Below are 20,606 nucleotides of genomic sequence, written 5' to 3' on the forward strand. Positions count from 1 at the left end.
ATTAAAGGGTTGATCAAACTAAGCTCTACTTAAAGTAGACCCACTGAAATCTTTGGACCTATGATAGTCATGTGCATTCATTTTAATGGGGATACTCTGAGTAGGGCTAACATTGAATGCAACCTATAGAACTCAAAAGACAGGTTGGTTACTCCAACATTTTATCACTGGGGCTTTTTGCTACCTATCTTTTATTCTCCTGCTCTGTAGGGATTCAACTAAACGGAAGCTACCAAATTTCAGACCGAAAAGCTAGCTGCTAACGGAGCAGCCCAAAGAAGCAAAAATTCAAAATACTGAGTCAAATTGGCAAGTGCATAGAATGACCATCCAAACAGTAATCATACTTTGCAAATAATTTTAAACCCCTTGGGGCACAAACTTCAAGGGAGGGCAGGGAAATATCTGTACACATATACATAAATAATGTGAAGTCTCCCACCCGCCCCACAAAGAAAGAAAAGTATCCCATTGATGTAATGAGGTGAAGTGTGCAGTGACGGCTCCCCCAGTTCAATCCATCTAGACCATTTGATGCATCCCAGTGAGGCTAGCTAGTGACGCTTGAATCAAAACAAGCGATTCAAGGCCCCAAATCCAGTGCAAATTTGGTTGGAAGAAAAGAAAAGTCATTTAAGAAGAAGATCCAGCATATTTGAAAAAAAGTAACAGTGGGGGAACTGGGTTCGCCAAACATAGAGGGAAAGAAACAGCAACAGATTCCTGCTTATATCTGAAGGAGGATTTCCTCAAAAGATAGGAGGTATCTGGGTGGGGGAGGTAGAATTGGCTCAACCAGAACTTCATTTCCCCCTTTGAAATTAGTAGATGGTGTCTAGTCCACGAATGAGGGTAAGTGATGGATGAGGGTAAGTGATGGACAGGGAGAGGGCAATGGAGGGGGGTTTTCCCCTATAAAGGATATATTTTATCCTGGATCTGCTTCATAAATGTAGAGCACTCTGGCTGTTCAATGGCCCGGCAAACGTTCCAGGAAATGTTGCAATCCATGTAATGAGTGGAAGATTTAATTTATTTATTTTCAGGAAGTGGAAGAAATAATAAAAAAGAGAGCTAAATAAGGGGGGGAAGGGAGAAGAAAACCACCGAATGTTAATGATGTTATCGGTTAGAGAAGCATGCAGAACGTGTCGCTAGGAGCGCACTACACCTTCCTGTGTTGGGAGGAGGAGGGGGGTACCTTCAAGGCGTCTAAATTTGCTCTGCTTCTAAAAGGAGACTTTTTTTGACACAGAGAAGTCCACTGAAATCACAAACAGACAGAAGTAAAAGGCAGAAAGTGAGACACCGAACAAGCTGAGGAGGCTACGCAAAGAGATAAAGGCAACATCAGGAGGGCGGTGGCAGTGGAAGGGGGCTGGAGAGAAGCCACACATGAGAAATTTGACGAGCAACACAGATAAGCTACGAGAGAGAGAGAGAGAGAGAGAGAGAGAGAGAGAGAGAGAGAGAGAAGCAATAGGAGGTAGTCATTTGGAGGTAAACATATGAAAAGCTTAAAAGGCAGAGTAGGAGGGCCCTGTGATTCCCTTGGAGTACAGAAAGTTATAATAGTGGACCAAGGAGCAGTCAGCTTTCTGAGGACCACAGGGTTGTCTCCCACCGAGTTCTACTCAGAGCAAACCCACCGAAATTAATGGACACAAGTAAGCCATGCCCATTAATGTGAATGGGCCTACTCTGAGTAAGACAGACTTTGGATGCAACCCAAAGCTTTCCTTTTTTTTTTAAGCACATTTTTTAAAAAGCGAATTACAAGTAGGGATGGATGGAGCCATCAAAGTTCGGCCACTCGCAGTTATGCACAGGGGCAGGACCGAGTCTGTCCTGTTTCTGTGTGGATTTTCAAGAGGAAGGCCTTAAAAGTCTGCACAGAAACAGCAAGGTAAATAAAACATAATACTAGAAGTACTTACGAGATGGGCTGGGGGCTGCTGTACTGCCTCTGTTCTTCTAAAAGAGATTTCTGGCCTTTAAACTCTCAGGGAGAACTGTTCACACACACAAAATACCCCAGGCTGCCTACACATCAAGTTCTGCTCCCCTCAGCAGGGATTTGCTCTCTTGCATTTGAAACATGTGCCCAGAAGCAGCTCTGACTATGGCCTGTGTGTGCCTGGATTAACCATCTTTATCACGTTAAAGGGCAGAAATCTCTTTGGACCGCCCTGCAAAGGAGTCTGCAAGATTGTGGGTTCTGAAGTGGACCCACAATTCAGCTGTGTGCAATATATATTAAGTGAATATATTCATGCACCATGAACTGGTTGGATTTAGTATGTGCCATTTTGTATATTCTTATTTCTTCCATAAAGTATAACTAAATTAGGCTGGGGGAACAGCCTCGCAACTGGCGAGGATCACACAAATTCGATGAGGATCTGGACCTGCTGCTACGTCACATGGAGGATTCTGGGAGCAGGCTCACTAGCAGTAGGAACGGCAAATGCCCTCTGGCACAATCAAACCAGACAGCCCAGGTTGCGCCCTGGAGCTACTTCACAAAGAGGGCAGGGCCTTATGCAACACTGGACCCTGCCAGCTCAAACCATATTCTGCTTCCCATGACCCAGCCGAACCTAGTGGCAAAAATGAGATTGCACCCCAGAGATTCCCCGAGATGGCTACAGAGTTGGGAAGCAGGCCATGCAAACCCCAGCTGGGTTGAGAGAGCCCATGGCAAAGTTCCCACCTATGGTGTGTTTCCCCTATTAGCAGGCCCCTCTTCCACTGGAGAGCCATTAAAAAATAAAAATAAAATGAGAGAGAAATGGTGACCACCATGGCTTTTGGTGGTAGCCATCTTTCCCTTTGCGTGTCCCGCTCTCCCAAATATACACAATGCTCCAGAATGATTCTGAGACGTGGGTGGCGCTGTGGGTAAAACCACAGAGCCTAGGGCTTGCCGATCAGAAGGTCGGCGGTTCAAATCCCTGCGACAGGTTGAGCTCCCGTTGCTCGGTCCCTGCTTCTGCCAACCTAGCAGTTCGAAAGCACGGCAAAGTGCAAGTAGATAAACAGGTACTGCTCTAGAGGGAAGGTAAATGGCATTTTCGTGCGCTGCTCTGGTTCTCCAGAACTGGCTTAGTCATGCTGGCCACATGACCTGGAAGCTGTACACTGGCTCCCTCGGCCAATAAAGCGAGATGAGCGCCGCAACCCCAGAGTCGGCCACAACTTGACAGGGGTCCTTTTACCTTTTACCAGAATGATTCAACTTACAGGGCCATTCAGGAACCAGTCCAAAATGGCACCTGAGAGTCACTAAGTGCCAGAGGAGAACAGGTAATGCTTTTTCTTCTTCAAAAAAAAAAAAAAATGGAGTTGAGGGTTAAGTGTCAGAGATGAGCTATCCCAGGGCGCTTGGGCTCCAGCAGCTACCTGAATATGCTTCATGCCTGATTTCTGCACATTGTACAGCTGCTAAAAGTGAAGGGGCCGACTTGGCTGTTGTTGTTGTTTTAGGTCAACTGGCAAGTCTAGCCTTCAAAGTTAGCAATGGGGAAAGAGGAAATTCAGCAGATAAAGCATACACAGTGAAACAGCTGCCCCTTAAAGCCCCCTCCCCTCTTCTATACCTTCAAAAGCTGCTTATCAGAAATCCAGTAGCTGTATATCCCAGACGTAACTCCGCAAACTTCTCATCCCTGCCTACTTTCACACTTAACTTCTAACCTCAGCCTACCTGAACTGTAAACTGAGGCCTAATCTGTGAGAATCTTGCATAGCAACAAGCTTCTGTATTTTCAGACTCCTAAAATCGGGTAGAAACCATTACCTAGCAACAGCAGAATAAGGAAATCCATTGACTAACATTGGCCAGAGAAGTGCCTTTTTAACGAAAGCGACAAAACTCTTGGGTAAAAGCACAAATATTTTCTCCCCCAAATTTGGCATGGACTGCCTTCAGACTTGCCTCTCCTACACTGCTCACCTTTGCACCAGTCTGTTGAGCAATTTTCAAACTCTAGAAGCCGGGGCAGGGAACCAGCTGGGCCAGAACTTTATCTCCCCACAGCCAATGGGCCAACTTTGATAGATGAATCTGTCAATGATCTGATATCATAATTACATCAGGGAATTGACAGAAGGGTGGTTCCGCCTGTGAGAATTTTTGCAGTCAAACATAACAATGCATATCTATGCTAGTTAGTGAATGAAAGGGTTAAGGGCCACAGAGCTGTAAATTACTAGAGACGACACGGCCTGATCACACCCTCTCATCTTTGAGGAGGGAGAAAGTATTGTTTTGTTTCCTGTTCCTCTCTTTTCTTTTTTGAACCATGCAAGCTGACCACACACATGAGGCTGGAGCTCAGTAGCCCAGTCTCCATGTTGGAAGATACTTCCAGTATTCTGCTACCAAGAATACCTTGCCTGTGTTGTTTCTGCTGTAGCACTGAACAATGCATGAGAGAGAACTGTGACTACTGTAAGTAAAGCATTTAAACTATTACTAAAGCTTGTGTCTATTCAGTCCGAGAGGGGTAGAGACAGGGGAGCTCAATTGCAAGTGCTTAATACTGGGACATTTAAAGGTCTAACAATGTATATTTCCTATGCTTTGCAAACACTGCATAGATCTGTGTTTTAAACTAAGCTGTAGGCTGTTTTGGCTAAAGAGTGGGTCAAGCCCCCCACGCTTTTTCAATTCAGGCAGTCAGCTGTTTTTTCTTTGTAGTTCCCCACACACGTGAGACTTAAGGATTAACTGGTATTCCCCAGTTATTTCCCAACACTGCCAACAGGTCAACATTGGCCCTCAGGGTGTGTGTAAGGGAGAAGGTGGTGTCCAAGAAGGAATTAATTCCTCAGTTGTTGGGCATGGAGTTCAATTGCACTTTCTGCCGGGTTTGGAAGCTCGAAGCAATTTCCCATGGGGAAATGAATCAGCTCATGCCATGAGCCACAGAACCTTCTGTCTCATCACAATTTCTACTTTTTTTAAAAAAAATTATCACCCTAATAAAACATTATCCCTGCCCTGGGTTGGTCTTCAGTTGTCCCAGGGTGGGGTGGCCTGATAGAGGTCACAGGGTGGGATCAGTAGGCTGTACAGAGCCCTACTTCATACTTATATCCAGCAAAAGGGATGACACTTCCTCTTCTTTAACTTTGATGGAACACAGCAGGGAGGAAGATGGGGACAAAAACCAGAATTAGTTGGCTCTGCCTGTCATGGGTCCACCTACTGTGAGCCTCTCTGCCTTCCACCCAACTAGTCCCAATAGGCATCAGCCATCACTGCTTGAACATCAAGTTTGGTTTAATATTCAGTGGGATGGATTTATGGTCTCATTAAGCCCCCCCCCCAAAAAAGGTTTGTTCCTTAGCAAGATTAGAGCTATGAATTAACATATTGACTTCGCTTCAATAAAAACTGAAGCAGACAGAAATAGTAATGAGAAGCAACAAGGGGCAGGTAATAGATTTGAGAACACTGAGACGAGAAATAAAGCAATCAGCTCTGGAAATTGGAAGAAATTGGAAAGGTGGGGAGAGGCGCCAGGATGAGTCTGCAAGATACAATGGAGGTCTTTTGATGCTCTTAAAAGAGAGCGACACTCGGTGGACAGGGTTCGGATGGGAATCCAGCAAGGCCTCAAATTGCTGCCAGGGCTTAAAAAAAGAAGTGTCAGTCAGCTGTAAATTAAAACCATCCATCAAGAAGCCACCCGGGCAGAAAGCGAGAAATCAAAGAGGGTCAGAATTATGTGGCACTGATCAAAGGAGGTTAAACAGGCTGAAAATTGCCTTCAGTCAAGAGGTGGGGAAGCCTAAGGTAAAATGGTGTGTGTGTGCATGAACATGCAAAGCTTAAAGGGTGTCCAAGTTGCTCAAGCTTCAAAGAAATTAAGTATGGACTGTGCCATTATGAAATGTCCTAGCCATCTTTTTCTCTTTTTCTTTGGCGATCACTCGTAGCCGAGTAACATTGTCTTCCATAAACACTGTTTTAATAGTGAGTCCATAAGTGACTATGGAGGCCAATTCTGGATCCACACGCCCTTCCACCGTGGGGACATAGGTTTCCAGGCAGGAGTTGATCACGGTGAGGGTTTGCCAAGCGTGCCTTCCTCTTAGAAGAAGAAGGAGAAGCGTTTGGATTTGATATCCCGCTTTATCACTACCCGAAGGAGTCTCAAAGCGGCTAACATTCTCCTTTCCCTTCCTCCCCCACAACAAACACTCTGTGAGGTGAGTGGGGCTGAGAGACTTCAAAGAAGTGTGACTAGCCCAAGGTCACCCAGCAGCTGCATGTGGAGGAGCGGGGAATCAAACCCGGTTCACCAGATTACGAGTCTACCGCTCTTAACCACTACACCACACTGGCTCTTAGCACGTTTCTCCCTTTCGTCCTGAAGTCGAGCATCTTCAAAACCCATGACACCTTTGGTAAAGGCTGTTCTTCAATTGGAGCACTCTCAGTGTTTCCCTGTTGTTGGTTTTCATGCTATGTTGTTATAGATTTGCCTTGAGAGAGTCTTTAAACCTCTTTTGTTGACCTACATAGTTAACCTAGCTATACTGGTTATAGCCAACTTGGATGGCTTTAAAAGAGGACTGGACAAAACTCATGGAGGATAAAGCTATCAACGACAAACAGCTGTGATGGCCATGCTCAGCCTTCAGAGCAGGAATGCTTCTGAACACCAACTGCTGAAAACCACAGGAGGGGAGAGTGCTCTTGTGCTCAGGTCTTGCTTGGGCATTTCCCACAGGCGTCTCCAAGACATCCACTGTGAGAACAGGATGCTGGACTACATAGATGGGCCACCGGACTGATCCAGCAGGCATCTTTGCCCCAGTAGTATGTAGGTTAAATTCCTACAGTGCATTGCACATGGGGTTGCAGCTGGAGAGTACTCAGAAGCTTCGCAGGCTCAAAATACAGCAGTAGGACCCACCAGCTAGAACATCCCTCTGAGGTGTTTGAAGAACCTCAATGATTTCCAGACTAGGCACAATTTATAGCACTGCTTTTCACCTATAAATCTATACATGGTTTGAAACCTGCGTATATGAATATCAGCTGTTCCTGAATCAACTTGTCCAACTTTCCTCCATGGAAACCTCCCCTACAGCTACCACAGAAGTCTGAATTGTTCCGTAATTTGTTTTCTGTATAAGGAAGCTGCCTTGTTGCATCAGGACATTGCTTAGCATCGTCTTCACCATCTGTGACTGGGGTTTCTTGAAGTTGGGGCCTAATTTGCACCTTAGCTATAGCATTTCCCAATTATTACCTTTCCTGGTGTGCCACAAACACCCAAGCTGTGGAACAGCCATCCCAATATACTTATGTGGCGTCAATATTATGATTGACTTTTAGGTGGCCAGGTTAAGACACCATTCTATTATGCTTTCAGTGAATGAGGTGTTTTCTGTTACTTCTTATAAGAGACACATCAGACATGCCACATACACGCTAAAGACATTTGGGGAGAGAGGCAGAGTATGGGTGTTTATATGGATTTGAGAGCCAGTGTGGTGTAGTGGTTAAGAGCGGTGGACTCGTAATCTGGTGAACCAGGTTTGCATCCCTGCTCCTCCACATGCAGCTGCTGGGTGACCTTGGGCTAGTCACACTTCTTTGAAGTCTCTCAGCCCCACTCAGCTCACAGAGTGTTTGTTGTGGGGGAAGAAGGGAAAGGAGAATGTTAGCCGCTTTGAGATTCCTTCGGGTAGTGATAAAGCGGAATATCAAATCCAAACTACTCTTCTTCTTCTTCTTCTTCTTCTTCTTCTTCTTCTTCTTCTTCTGACAAGCGACATTCCCAGCCCATTATGGAGATGCCAGGACTGGGCCTGTAACCTCCTGCTGCAAAGCACATAGCACATTGAGCACAGCCTGCCCTGGTGTAAGTTGTTGTTGAGGTAAGTGGGAGCCAAAGTGGTCACCGGGCTATCAAAACCAATCTCTATGTAAGTGGACAATTGTTAGTGAAGTCCAACACAGTCACATTTGATTTCAAAAGACGAAACTTCCAAAAAATAAAAAGATGAAGGGAATGGTAAAAAAGGAAGTCGAAAGGAAAATGCAAGAGGATCAATTTATTCCAGAACACTTATGGATTGTTCGACGCCCCAATAATAGAAGCTCATCTGCAATGAACGCACACCACAGATCAGTGAAGGCGGTGACGGGGCCAAGAAGATGCCAGCGTGGTCTAACAAGCAGAGTCAAGGAAGCTATTAAAGGCAGGAAGGCTCCCTTCAGAAAACAGAAGCCTTGTCCAAATGAAGAGAACAAAGAGGAACACGGATTTTGGCAACAGGAACGCAACGAGACAATAAAGGAAGCAAATAAAGAATTTGAGGATGACTCCGAGTGCTCCCCTGGTTCTTTCGTTGCAGCTTTTGCAAAGCCAGTTTGAGTTCAAGTCATCTCTCCCAAGGAAAAATGTTCCTTTGCAGCACAGCTTGAGCTTCATCTGGGCTGCAAACGAAGATCTTAGTTGGAAGTGGGGCTTGGATTCAGTCGGCCGATCAGTACCTACTGCAAGCCTTGCTTTCAGCAGGGATCAGCTGTGCTCAGGAGCCCCTGATCAGGCAACTCCCAAGTATTGTTGGTTCCACCAGGAACCAGCACTGGTCAACTCTGCTTTTGGAAGGGACCAGCTGCACTTAGGGTTAGGCAAACCTGCCAATTCTAGTTTCTCTCCCTTTCCCATTTTCCCATTTAAATTTAGCTCTCTACGTTTCCGTATCAGTTTGCAATTTTATTAATATAAAAAAGTCTTCATAATTCCTCCTAATTGTCAGGGAACTGCCATCGGAAGGAAGGGAAGTGAAAGGGCTCACACAGGTTGGGAGAGACTCAGCAGCTGAAGAGGGAACCAGTAGGGGGAGAGGAGCTGGGCTGAGGGAAAGGGAGCTGGAGGGATGGCTCAGAGACACTTCCAGCGAAAACAGTGGGGAGGTTTCAGGACCTCCTGTAGGGACACCCACTCCTCGCCGGAAGCTGTCACGCAGAGAGTCCAGAAGACGTGTTTCCGTTAAGGAGCTTTTATGTTGGAAGCGATTCCGAAAGCAACCACTGTCGGAATCTGCCAGCGACTGACGGAGCCATGTTTAAGGGGCTCCGTTACAGACAGAGGTTTGCAAACTTGACCAAACTCTGAGGGACTAGGATTTTACACACAAGCAGCTCATCGTCCCATCACAGCATTCCGACAGACTTCGTGAGCAGCTTGTGCAGGAGAAGGCATCATGAGCAACCCAGCCGGAACCGGAGAAGCAGGAGCTGGAGCGGGTCCAAGCCTGGAAGAAAGGTACCGGGTGTTGGAGGTCCAGCTAGCGCTGCAGACGGCGAGGCTTGAGGAGAGGAGGGCTCAGGATGCAGACAAAAAGGGGAAAGACACCCAGCTCGTCAGAAAGGTACCAGGATTGGTGCAGAAGTTTGGGGGGGAGCCCAAAGACTATCATGGCTTTCGGACAGAGATGCAATATGCCCTCAATCTGCAGTTTGATGAATTCCCTGACGAGGAATCAAGAGTGGCTTTCGTGATTGGGCATCTTGAAAAGGGGGCGAGAGACTGGGTTAGACCCCTGATGGCAGCGAATAGTGACGTCCTAAAGGACACGATGAAGTTCTTTCGCGCCATGGATCTGATGTTTTCCAGCGATATTGAACAGGGAGTGGTCCGCAGACAGTTAATGGCTTGCAAACAGGGGAGCCGATCTGTCCGTGAGTACTGGACTGAATTCACCATGTTGATCCATAAATTGGGGTGGGATCTATCGGCGGAACCCATTCAAATGCTTTTTGAAGAAGGGCTTTCTTCGGCTGTGAAAGACGAACTTTCCCGGGCGCCCAGGGCGGAGTCTATGGACCAGCTGACCAAATCAGCGCTGACCATAGGAGCGCGCCAGGAGGCGAGAGCATTGGAGAGGCGGGAAGGGAAGGGGGAACGTTGGAAGGAGTTCCGCATTCCAGACATTCCAGAGCCAACTTTCCCGCCGGCAGAGCCGATGGAAATCGGAACAGCGCGCGCGCGCGCAGTTTCAAAGCCCAGTGAGGGGGGAAAGAAGGAGGGAAAAGGCGCCCGGAAATGCTATCTCTGCCAACAGCCAGGTCACTTTGCCAGAGTCTGCCCCCAGAGGAAGGAATGGCAAGGGATGGTAGGAGCTGTGGAGGGAAGAGAGGAAGAAATACCGAAGCAAGTAAAAGCCAACGCCTGGCTGCCACCGTCGGGGCACAGCAGTCAGGCCAAAGAGCAGTGAAAGTGCCCACGCCAGAACCTCCTAAACCCGCCCTAGTGATAGAAGTGGCGCTAGAGCTGCCAAACGGACACCCTCTAAAGATAAAGGCGCTGTTGGACTCAGGCAGCTCCTGCAATTTCATGAGCAAAGAGTTTGCAGCTGAACACCAGATACAGACGATCCCTTTAAGCAACCCCCTGCAGGTGACCACGATCGATGGCAGGGAGCTGTTGGGAGGAGAAGTCAGCTTGCAGACCGTCCCAATGATAATGAAGGTGGCAAGGCACACCGAACTGATAGCGTTTAATGTGGCCACCTTGGGAGGAGCTCCCATTATATTGGGGATGAGCTGGCTAGCGTTACATGATCCGCTGGTGGGCTGGCATCAGAGAGTGGTTTCTTTTGGTTCAGCACATTGCTTAGAACACTGCAAAGAGGGAAAGGGTTTGGCAGGGGCCCAAGCCACCCTAGCAGGGACTGAAGTAACGGAGAACGTGAAGGTACCACGACAATACGCAGATCTCCGCGACGTCTTCAGCGAAAGGGAAGCTGACCAATTACCCCCGCATAGACCCTTTGACTGTCAAATCAATTTACTCCCTGGGGCACAGCTCCCTGTAGGCAAGCTGTACGCCATGTCAGACAGAGAGATGCAGGAGCTAAGAGAGTTCATTGACAAGAACCTGAAGAGAGGGTTCATCAGAGAGTCCAGGGCGGTGGGGGGCAGCCCAGTGTTTTTTGTGGATAAAAAGAACACGAACAAGCCGAGGCTTGTGTGTGACTTCAGGGCCTTAAATGCAGTGTCAGAACCAGTGGCTTTCCCTATGCCCAGGATTGACGACATTTTGACAAGAGTCAGGAAGGGAAAGATTTTTACTAAACTGGACCTAAGGGGGGCGTACAACCTGATACGAATAAGGAAGGGGGATGAATGGAAAACCACCATGTTCACCCCTTTGGGGGCATTTGAATATTTAGTTATGCCCTTCGGCCTACAAGGAGGCTCCGCGTGCTTTCAATCGTTTATGAACCACGTCCTGGGGCCTTTGCTTTACAAGAATTGTGTGGCCTTCTTAGACGACGTGTTGGTGTATTCTGAGAATGAGGAGCAGCATGTGAGAGACGTCAGAGAAGTGTTGAGCAGGCTGCAAGCCAACCAGCTGTGGGTGAAACTGGAGAAGTGTCAGTTTCATACCAAGGAGGTGGAATTCCTGGGGTATCGCCTGTCAGACAAGGGATTGGCCATGGATCCCGGCAAGGTCCAGGCGGTGCTGGAATGGAAAACACCCAAAACAAGGAAGGATGTGCAGAGGTTCCTAGGATTTGGGAACTTCTATCGTAAGTTCATCCGAAACTTTGCCCACCTGACGGCGCCCATTACGGACTGTCTCAGCAGTAAGAAGAAGTTCGTTTGGACTGAGGAGGCGGAGCGAGCATTTGAGGAACTAAAAAGGGCCTTCGCCTCGGAACAACAACTCCTGCATGTGGATTTACAAAAACCGATGAGAGTGGAAACTGACGCATCAGACAGAGCGATTGGGGCGGTGCTTCTGCAGCCAGGGAAGGAGGAGTCAGAGTGGAGACCGTGTGCCTTTTTTTCGCGAAAGCTGAACAAATCCGAGAGGAACTACACGGTGTATGACCGAGAACTACTAGCCATTCATGAGGCGTTCCGGAGATGGAGGCACCTGCTAATTGGCGCACAACATAAGGTGCAAGTGTGCACTGACCACAAGAACCTAGAGTATTGGAGGACGGCACGAGTGCTCAACCAACGGCAAGTGAGATGGGCCCAGGAGTTCTCCAAATTTAACTTTGAGATTTGTTACGTGCCAGGCCCAGAGAACATTAGGGCGGACGCTCTCTCACGCAAACCTGAATATTTGGAGGAGGAGGGAGCACCCGAAGAGAGACATGTCATTCCAGAGGACCGCTGGGTGTGTGGGGCGGCATTGGTGGGACAAAGAGAACTGGTAGAGGAAACAGAGAATGATGAATACGCCCAGAATAAGCTCAGAGGTCTTAGGGGTGAGGGAGAGGAACCAGGGGGTTTCGAGGAAAGAAATGGAGCTTTGTATTACAAAGGGGCACTGTATATCCCTGAAGGAGACTTAAGGGGGAGGGTACTCAAGCAGTTGCACGACAGCCCCACGGCGGGGCATTTTGGACAACACAAAACCATGTGGTTGGTCACCAGGGAATTTTGGTGGCCTAAGGTGAGGGAAGATGTACGGGAGTATGTAAGAGGGTGTGAGCAATGCCAGCGAGCCAAAGGGGAGAGGCGGGCACCGGCGGGGCTATTAGAACCCTTACCAACCCCAGAACGACCTTGGGAGGCAGTGTCGATAGATTTTATGACTGATCTGCCGAAGTCCAAGGGGAAAACAGCCATCATGGTGGTGGTAGACCTACTAACAAAGATGTGCCACTTTGTAGCCTGCTCGCATGCAGTCACGGCGGAAGAGACAGCGAAGTTATTTGTAGAACACATTTTTAGGTTGCACGGGGTGCCATTGAGGGTGGTCTCAGACCGAGGAAAACAATTTACTTCCAGGTTCTGGAGGAAGCTCATGAGCTTACTGCAGGTGGAGGTCAACTTTTCGACTGCCCGGCACCCTGAAACCAACGGGCAGGCGGAAAGAGCAAACGGGGTCCTCCAGCAATACCTGAGGTGTTATGTCAATGACAGAGAGAATGACTGGGTAGAAAAGTTGGCGCTGGCGGAATTTGCCTACAACAATGCCGAGAATGTGTCCACAGGGATGAGCCCCTTCTTGGCTAATTATGGGTGTCATCCCAGGGCTTTCCCAGGGGGAGAAGGGGAGAGATGGGGTGTCCCGGCAGCCGAGCATTTTGTAGAAGAAATGGAAGCAATCCATCGTCAGCTCCAACTCAACTTAGAAAGGGCGAAGGAAGAATACAAGAGGCAGGCAGACAAGAACCGAAGGGAAGGTGAAACCATAAGGGTGGGAGATAGGGTGTGGCTGTCAACCCAAGGGTTGCCGTTCAAAGGAGGTTGTAAGAAATTAAGACCCAGGAGATTGGGTCCCTTTGAGGTCATTCAACAGGTCAACCCAGTGGCTTTCAGGCTCCGGTTACCCAACCACATGAAACTGCACCCAGTATTTCACAGGTCGTTACTGTCACCGTATGAGGGGGGACGAGAAGGGATGGCCACTCGGGGACCGGTCATAGAAGAAAGGGAATGCAGCAGCCATGTGGCAGAAATCCTCGACGCCAGATGGAAGGGGGATCAGGTGGAGTATTTGGTAGCGTGGGAAGGAGAACCGGAGTCAGAAAACACTTGGGTAATGGCAGAAGATATCAATGACGAGGTATTGATAGAAACGTTCCATCAAAGGTTCCCAAGGAAACCTCAGCCTGTGGAGAGGTTCCGGAGGGAATACTTTGGGACCACCGATGAGGAGGAGGAGTTGGAAGGATTCTCGGAATCGGAAGGGGAAGGGGAGATGGACTCTGAGGAGGAGGAGTACTTCGAGACCAGGAACCGCAACAGGTGGAGAGAAGTGTTCGGGACATCGGAAGATGAAGGAAGTTCATTCCGGGGTTTTGCCTCCTCACCGCCCGTAGAGGAGGGGGCGAGAGGGGATGAAGGGGGCCCTGGAGGGGAGGTGGATGTCAGGGAACTGCCATCGGAAGGAAGGGAAGTGAAAGGGCTCACACAGGTTGGGAGAGACTCAGCAGCTGAAGAGGGAACCAGTAGGGGGAGAGGAGCTGGGCTGAGGGAAAGGGAGCTGGAGGGATGGCTCAGAGACACTTCCAGCGAAAACAGTGGGGAGGTTTCAGGACCTCCTGTAGGGACACCCACTCCTCGCCGGAAGCTGTCACGCAGAGAGTCCAGAAGACGTGTTTCCGTTAAGGAGCTTTTATGTTGGAAGCGATTCCGAAAGCAACCACTGTCGGAATCTGCCAGCGACTGACGGAGCCATGTTTAAGGGGCTCCGTTACAGACAGAGGTTTGCAAACTTGACCAAACTCTGAGGGACTAGGATTTTACACACAAGCAGCTCATCGTCCCATCACACTAATATACACATGCTTGTGGGCAATTTTGTCTGAGATACACATTTCCCCCCATATATATATATATTTATGTGCTCTTTGCCCATTATATACATTTTTGTACACATTACTTGGCCAGAGAACTATGTTGCAAAATTTGAAAAGAGAGAGAGGTGAATTTTGAAGGATTGCTGGGTTTTGTGTATTGTTTCAGAAAGTGTGAATGTGTACAAAAATGCATGTACAAGGCTAAAAATGCATACAGTGCATACTTTAGCATGAAAGCAACATACAAAATTGTGTTATATTAGGGGAAATTGCTTGGGAAATTGCGGACGTTAGAGGTAATTACATAGAAAACGGTGACGGTTAGAAGATCCCAATTAAATGTTGATGAATTCCCACGAGGACTTTAAAAATAAATAAATAAAACACAAACTGATGTAGAAATGTGCAGAAATCAATGTAAAACTGGGGAAACGAGAAACTAGATTCATCCATCCCCAGCCTTGACACAAACAGATAAAAGTCCCCTGCCTGCTGCACAGCTTGTAGGTAGCAGAAACCAGCTGAATGTTGTTTTTAACTTTGGAACTGGATGAAAGACCCACAGAGCTCCATAAGGAGAGAGAGAGAGAGAGAGAGAGAGAGAGAGAGAGACTCAAGTTGCTTTCAAGTCTTAACTTTTATCCTCCTGGCTTCCCTTCTTTTAAGATTGGTAGAGGTGGACCCTTCCTCCCCCCCCCCCACCGCCACTCTCTGTCTCTCTCTCTCTGCCTGACCGTCCTTTGCATGCGTTGCCAAGCAACACTCGGACTCTTCCTTCTTCCCCTCAGGTTCCGGAGAATCTGGAATTGGATTCTCTCTGGCTCCTCCTGAGCTCCTTGAACCCAGACAGAGGCTTGCTTGTTCTTTTCAGTACATTTTCCTTGCCCTAATTACCGTCTCCTGTCACATTCTCCCTGCCTTTAATTAGGGCTATGCAACAACAGCAGCACGGTTGAGAAGCTGCATTTTGGAGAGGAGGTACGGTATATTTTTCTCTCCCCCCTCCCACCATCTCATTCCTGTCCCCTCTATCTACCTCCCAGTCTTTAATTAATTAGTTTCGAAGTGTGAGATGCTTTTTCAAGCGAGGCCGAATGCGTCAAAGAGATGGGCAGAGGGGCAGCTAAGACAGGGCCGAACTACACATTACATTAATTACACAGTGCAAGGTTTTTTCTTTCAGAAATATCCAGGGCAAACAGGGGTGGCAATGAGTTGAATCAGGATCTTGATGCAGATAAGACCCCTGTTTCAATAAGCTATAGAACCCCAGCCCCACAACACAACATACTGATGTAGAAACATATGAAGAGCCTTGTCGAGGTAGACAAAAAAGACCTATCTTCTCAAGTATCCTGCTTTCAAAAGTGGCCAGCAGGATGCCTCTGGGAAGCTCACAAGTGGAACATAGAGGGCATTCCCCAGTTGTTTCTCCCTTTCCAACATCTGGTATATTGCCCACACACATGGAAGTTCCATTGAATTCCTGCTTCTGCTGTTTTGATTTTGTAGGATTTTATACATTTGCTGTTGCGGTGGTGGTGAGACACTGACTGGAATTCTTTTCATAGCATGCAGCCTTGAGAGATTTTAATGAAGAGTGATGTAGGGGGGGAAATCCAAAATTTAAAGGGAATTGGGAGTCCAACAACATTTGGAGGCTCGCTGGTTGTCCACTATCACCATATTTTATGGAAGCATATTCCATAAGTTATGGTCCAAGCGAATTCTAGTGTTGTATGTGGGAGAGGAGAGGGGAAAGATCTAGCCACCGTGCAAGGACAGAACTGCAACTAGTCTTCTAGATGCAGGTCATATAGCCCAACCTTCTGCAATGCAGGAATCACAGCTAAAGATTCCCTGACAGGTGAGCACCTAACCTCTGTTTAAATACCTCCAAGAAAGCAGAGTTCGCCTCCTTCTGAGGGAGCCTGTTCCATTTCGAACAGCTTTTACTGTCCAAAAGTTCTTCCTAACCTTTAGTCAGAATCTGCTTTCTTGCAATTGGAATCCATTGGCTACCCTCTGTAGCAGCAGCAAACAAGCTTGTTCCGTATCTTCCATGTGACAGCTCTCCAGATAATGGTCACATGCACAGAGGAGCGGTAAAACTTTACTGGGACACCCCTTTGTTTTGTTTTCTGGTGATGAATCTGGTGGCTGCCCCTCACCTGCTCTGTATATAGGAATCCAATGCTTGTGAGGAAGCTTGGACTGAATCCCCAGCCTTGTTTGCAGCCCTGGGACCTTCTCCTCAAAGGGAATCATCATCTGCTCATTTATATACCGCTCGCTTGCCAAAATGGCTTCTAAGCGATTGACAAGGATGAAATCAATTTTGGGGGGTCTCCACGCAAAATTAAAAGTGTACAATAAAACACGAAGCAGAAGGAGCATGAAGGAAAACAGGGGGTGATGTGCCCTTTTCTTGCTGAGGAAGCTGGGATGAGCACTCCCAATCAAGATGTTCTACTAGGATATGGTGACAGGAGCGGGTCAGCAATAAATCACACAGAGCAAGTTAAGGTATCTCCATAGTGGAAGAAACAAGGAGTGCCAGGCCTAATGAGCACACAGACTCTTCTCAGTAGGTCTTGCCCCCTATGAGGCAGCTATGGAGACTAAAGCTCATTGCCTTCTCACAGCTGCCTAAGTCTCCTCCTTCCCTGGATTGTTTGCAAGCAATCTGAGACTGTGCCTGCATGCATATCTCTGTTCCTCCCTCTTCATGCCTCTCCTGGTCCTGGGACTCCAGCGATGAGGGAAGCTTGTTGCAGCAGGAGCAGGGGAGACAACCTGGCTTCCTCTCCAGCCTGACTCATCTCTGCATCTTGGCCCCCCTCCTCTCCTGCTTCTGCTTCTGGACTCCTATCTGCCACAGACTCTCCCAGCTCACTAAGCCCTGTTACCTCTTTAGCTTCCAACACCTCCTCCTCCCAGTCTTCTTCCTCTGACCGCTCACCGTCATCCCACCACCAATCTCCAGGCTCTGAGCCTTCTTCCATTGGGGGAGGGAGAGGAGGGTTCCTCCAGCTCATAAGATGACATGTGAAAAACTCTGCTTATAAATACTACTCAATCACTCATGTCTCTGGTTTTCTATCTGCTATACCAACGGTACATAGTGGCTGAAAAGGCTTAATTATTGAAAGCATCAGGCACAGGGCAAAGGGGATGGCTCAAGAGTGAGATTCTGCCTTGCTCGCTGCCTTTACCTAGAAAACTAGTTACCTCTTCTTTTCATCTACCCCCTTGAAAATCTAGGGTTGTCTCCAACATTAGTCCTACTCAGAGCAGACCCATCAAAATTAACAAACATTATTATTTATTCTTATCAGTAGTATATTCTGCCTTTCTTTCGCCGACTGGGACCCAAGGCGGCTTTTGCAAATGAAAACAATGCAGATTAAAAAAACCCTAAAAGGTAATTGTTAAAAAGTAATCAAACTCTAATAGAATTAAAGCAATTTTTAAAAATCTCTTAAAACACAGACAACAAAAACAGCATAATACTATTAAAAGCAGTTTCCTTAAAAAAACAAACCAGCCAGTTCCCAAAGGCCTGTTGGAATAAAAGAGTCTTCATCTGCAGGCAGAAGAAAAAAAAGGAGGGAGCCAGTCTGACTTCTCTAGGAAGGGAGTTCCAGAGTCTGAGACCAGCCACCGAGAAGGCCCTGTCACACCAAGCATGCCTATGAGGGGAGCAGGACTGAGAGGAGGGCATCTCCTGAGATATGATCTTTCCCACTGCATAGCCTGGGCCCAAGCTTTATGGGGCTTTACAGGCCATAACCAACACTTTGAATTGTGCCCGGAAACAGACTGGTAGCAAGTGGAGCTGCTGTAATAAGGGGTTCATACAGTAAACTTGGTTCCCTTAAGTCCCTTAGTTTCCATGGGTCTGCTGTGAATAAAACTTAGTTGGATACAACCCATGACTTAATTACTCTGGACTGCAAATAAGACATTGCAGTCTTAACAATAACTATTGACCTATTGTGTGGTTTTTCGAAGCAAATTCTGCACCCTATGGTTTGATCTGCGGGTAGGTGGCCCTACGACCACAGGGGTGAGCATGTTCAAGAGCACACACGTGTGGACATGCGAGAGACCTCTCACCCCAATTCAGTGGAGTGGTTCCTAGCAGAGAGCATTCCCTATGAGGTTCAAGACGCAACCCCAATTTAGAGAAGTCTGATTTTAGCAAAACAGGTGAAATTTTCCTTTCTGCCATTGCTCTTCCCGTCCCACAAAAAAGCGGTAGAGCAATGTGGTTTTGAAGAGCTCTCAAGTCACCAAATTAGAATCTTACCAAATGTTCCTCAATGGAAAGGGGCAAATTTCCCCGTCTCGAGGCCCGTGATTACTCACCTTACCACATATCTCATTGATAGCTACATGAACAAAGATGGACGCCTCCTCCATGCCTTCCAGGTAGACATGCCGATAGCCTGAAAAGCAAGGGAAGTAGGTAAAGCACACATCCAGCTAGTTCCTCTGGGATAGTGCAGTTAGTTAGAGCGTGGTGCTGGTAACACCAAGTTTGCAGGTTCAATTCCCACATGGGACAGTTGCACATTCCTGCATTGTAGGGGGTTGGACTAGATGACCACCAGGGTCTCTTCCAACTCTATGATTCTATGAAGTCTCAGAAGTCCAGAGAACTGGGAGTTGAGATCAGAATCCCCTCCCCGCATACACACCCCAGAAAAACAGGGGAAACCGTTGGAGAAATATGAAGGAAAATAGGCAATGGAAGCAATGAAGGTAGGAAGAGGATTCTGTGGAAAAGATCTCTGAAACTCACTGTGGATTTACCTGGAAATTACTATAGGTGAGCCAAAATTTCTCAGAAGACATTCCCCCCCCCCCAAGAAAGTTTCTGGGATCTCTCTCTTTCTCACCCTCACCCCACACCTAGAGAAAGGCCTCTTTGAAGAATCTTCTCTGAATCTTTTCCACCTTTTGGGGTGGGGTGGTGTCTGCTGTCCTTGGTCAAAATGCCCCAGAACAACGCCATGTCTGGGGTCATTGTGGAGGAATCAAAATGTAATGTCAATATGCAGTTTGCTGGCATTGGTACTTGCAGCGGGAGCAAAAAATAAAAATATTTTGCGGGTGAGCTCCCAACCCAAGAAACAGTTAGAGAATTTATCCTGCCCTAGAAAAAATCAGTGAAATGGGGCCTGGTCGTCCCCTGCCTGCATTTCTCTGCCCATAAATATTTATTAATTCACTTTAAAGCCTTTATAAAGCATGTAATATTAAAAATAGCCTCTTAATACAATGAAGTGGTGGGTGAAAGATAAAGAAAATCTGTAATAATGGGGTCAGGGAAATCCTGGGTGGAGCACGTTAAGAGGCTACTGAGAGGCAGCAACAGAAATTATGAAACCCCCCCCCCCCAAAATATTTTTTTCTCCTAAGAGGCTCAGCAAAATTACTGCTGCCCATCCTCACTCTCCTTCCTCTTCCCTAAAAGCCATTCTCATCAGCCCCCAACCCCCCAACAATATAATCCTCCTTTCCTTTTTCCTGCCTTCAAGCTGCAGCAGCTGTGGGAGCAACAGCAGGGATGAGCTGGCAGGATGTAGTGGATAACAGCATGCTAGAAGACGTTTAGCCCCCCTCTACCTCCTATGGTCTCCCCAGGTGTTCTGTTTCCCAGAGTGAACACAGAAAAGGAGAAATAAAACTCTCTTCTCTGCTTCTCTCTCCACAACCTAAGGAAAGAGGAAACATGCTGGGAGCTCTAGTGGTGATGGCTTTTGGGGACAGGGAAGAATGAAATGATCAAGGGAGTGGGCTTGGAATTCTTCTCTGGTTCAGATCTGGATCTGAGCCAGAGAAGAATAAAAGGCATTAAAAGCTTGTGTCCTACTTGAAGCAAGGTTGTTTTTAAGAGCCCTTGCTCCAAATGTAGGGTTCAAGCCTTGGCTCAGAACACCACCCCTGCTATTTCTAACTGAGGGTTCGGTGAGGAATATGAAGAGGTGAACAAAGGAAGACCAAGAAGGGCCCATAAGCTTACACACACACACACACCTCACAGGGTCAGGGGCCAACGGGGAGTGAGGAGGAAGGAAATAAGTTGGCAAAGCAGTTTGGGTCTGCCAAAGGAGGGGCTGCTTCATGGGTAGCTTTGCACCCAGAAGGTCCAAGTCTCCACACCATTCTCCAACATTACTCCTGGCCATCCTACAATCAGGAACACAGAATGCAGAGACCTACTAGGGACACTGGCGGACTGCAAATTGCTCCAAGAGTGATCCCAGTGCAACCAGTCGCTGAAACAAGCAGAGAGAGTT

The 20,606-nt window shown here is 47.6% G+C and overlaps 1 protein-coding gene across 5 annotated transcripts in view; it reads right to left on the bottom strand.

Annotated features, from left to right (window-relative positions):
- Positions 1-20,606, bottom strand: part of PLCH2 (phospholipase C eta 2) — a 339,924-nt gene that overhangs the window by 11,665 nt on the left and 307,653 nt on the right. For all 5 annotated transcript variants that reach the window (XM_081016003.1, XM_081016004.1, XM_081016006.1 and 2 more), the window contains one exon: positions 18,670-18,749. In XM_081016003.1, the coding sequence (XP_080872129.1) occupies positions 18,670-18,749 (80 nt within the window). The remainder of the gene's footprint in view (positions 1-18,669; positions 18,750-20,606) is intronic.

This window comes from Podarcis pityusensis, assembly GCF_964106645.2.
Source record: "Podarcis pityusensis genome assembly, chromosome: 8".
In the NCBI taxonomy this organism is placed as follows: Eukaryota; Metazoa; Chordata; class Lepidosauria; order Squamata; family Lacertidae; genus Podarcis; species Podarcis pityusensis.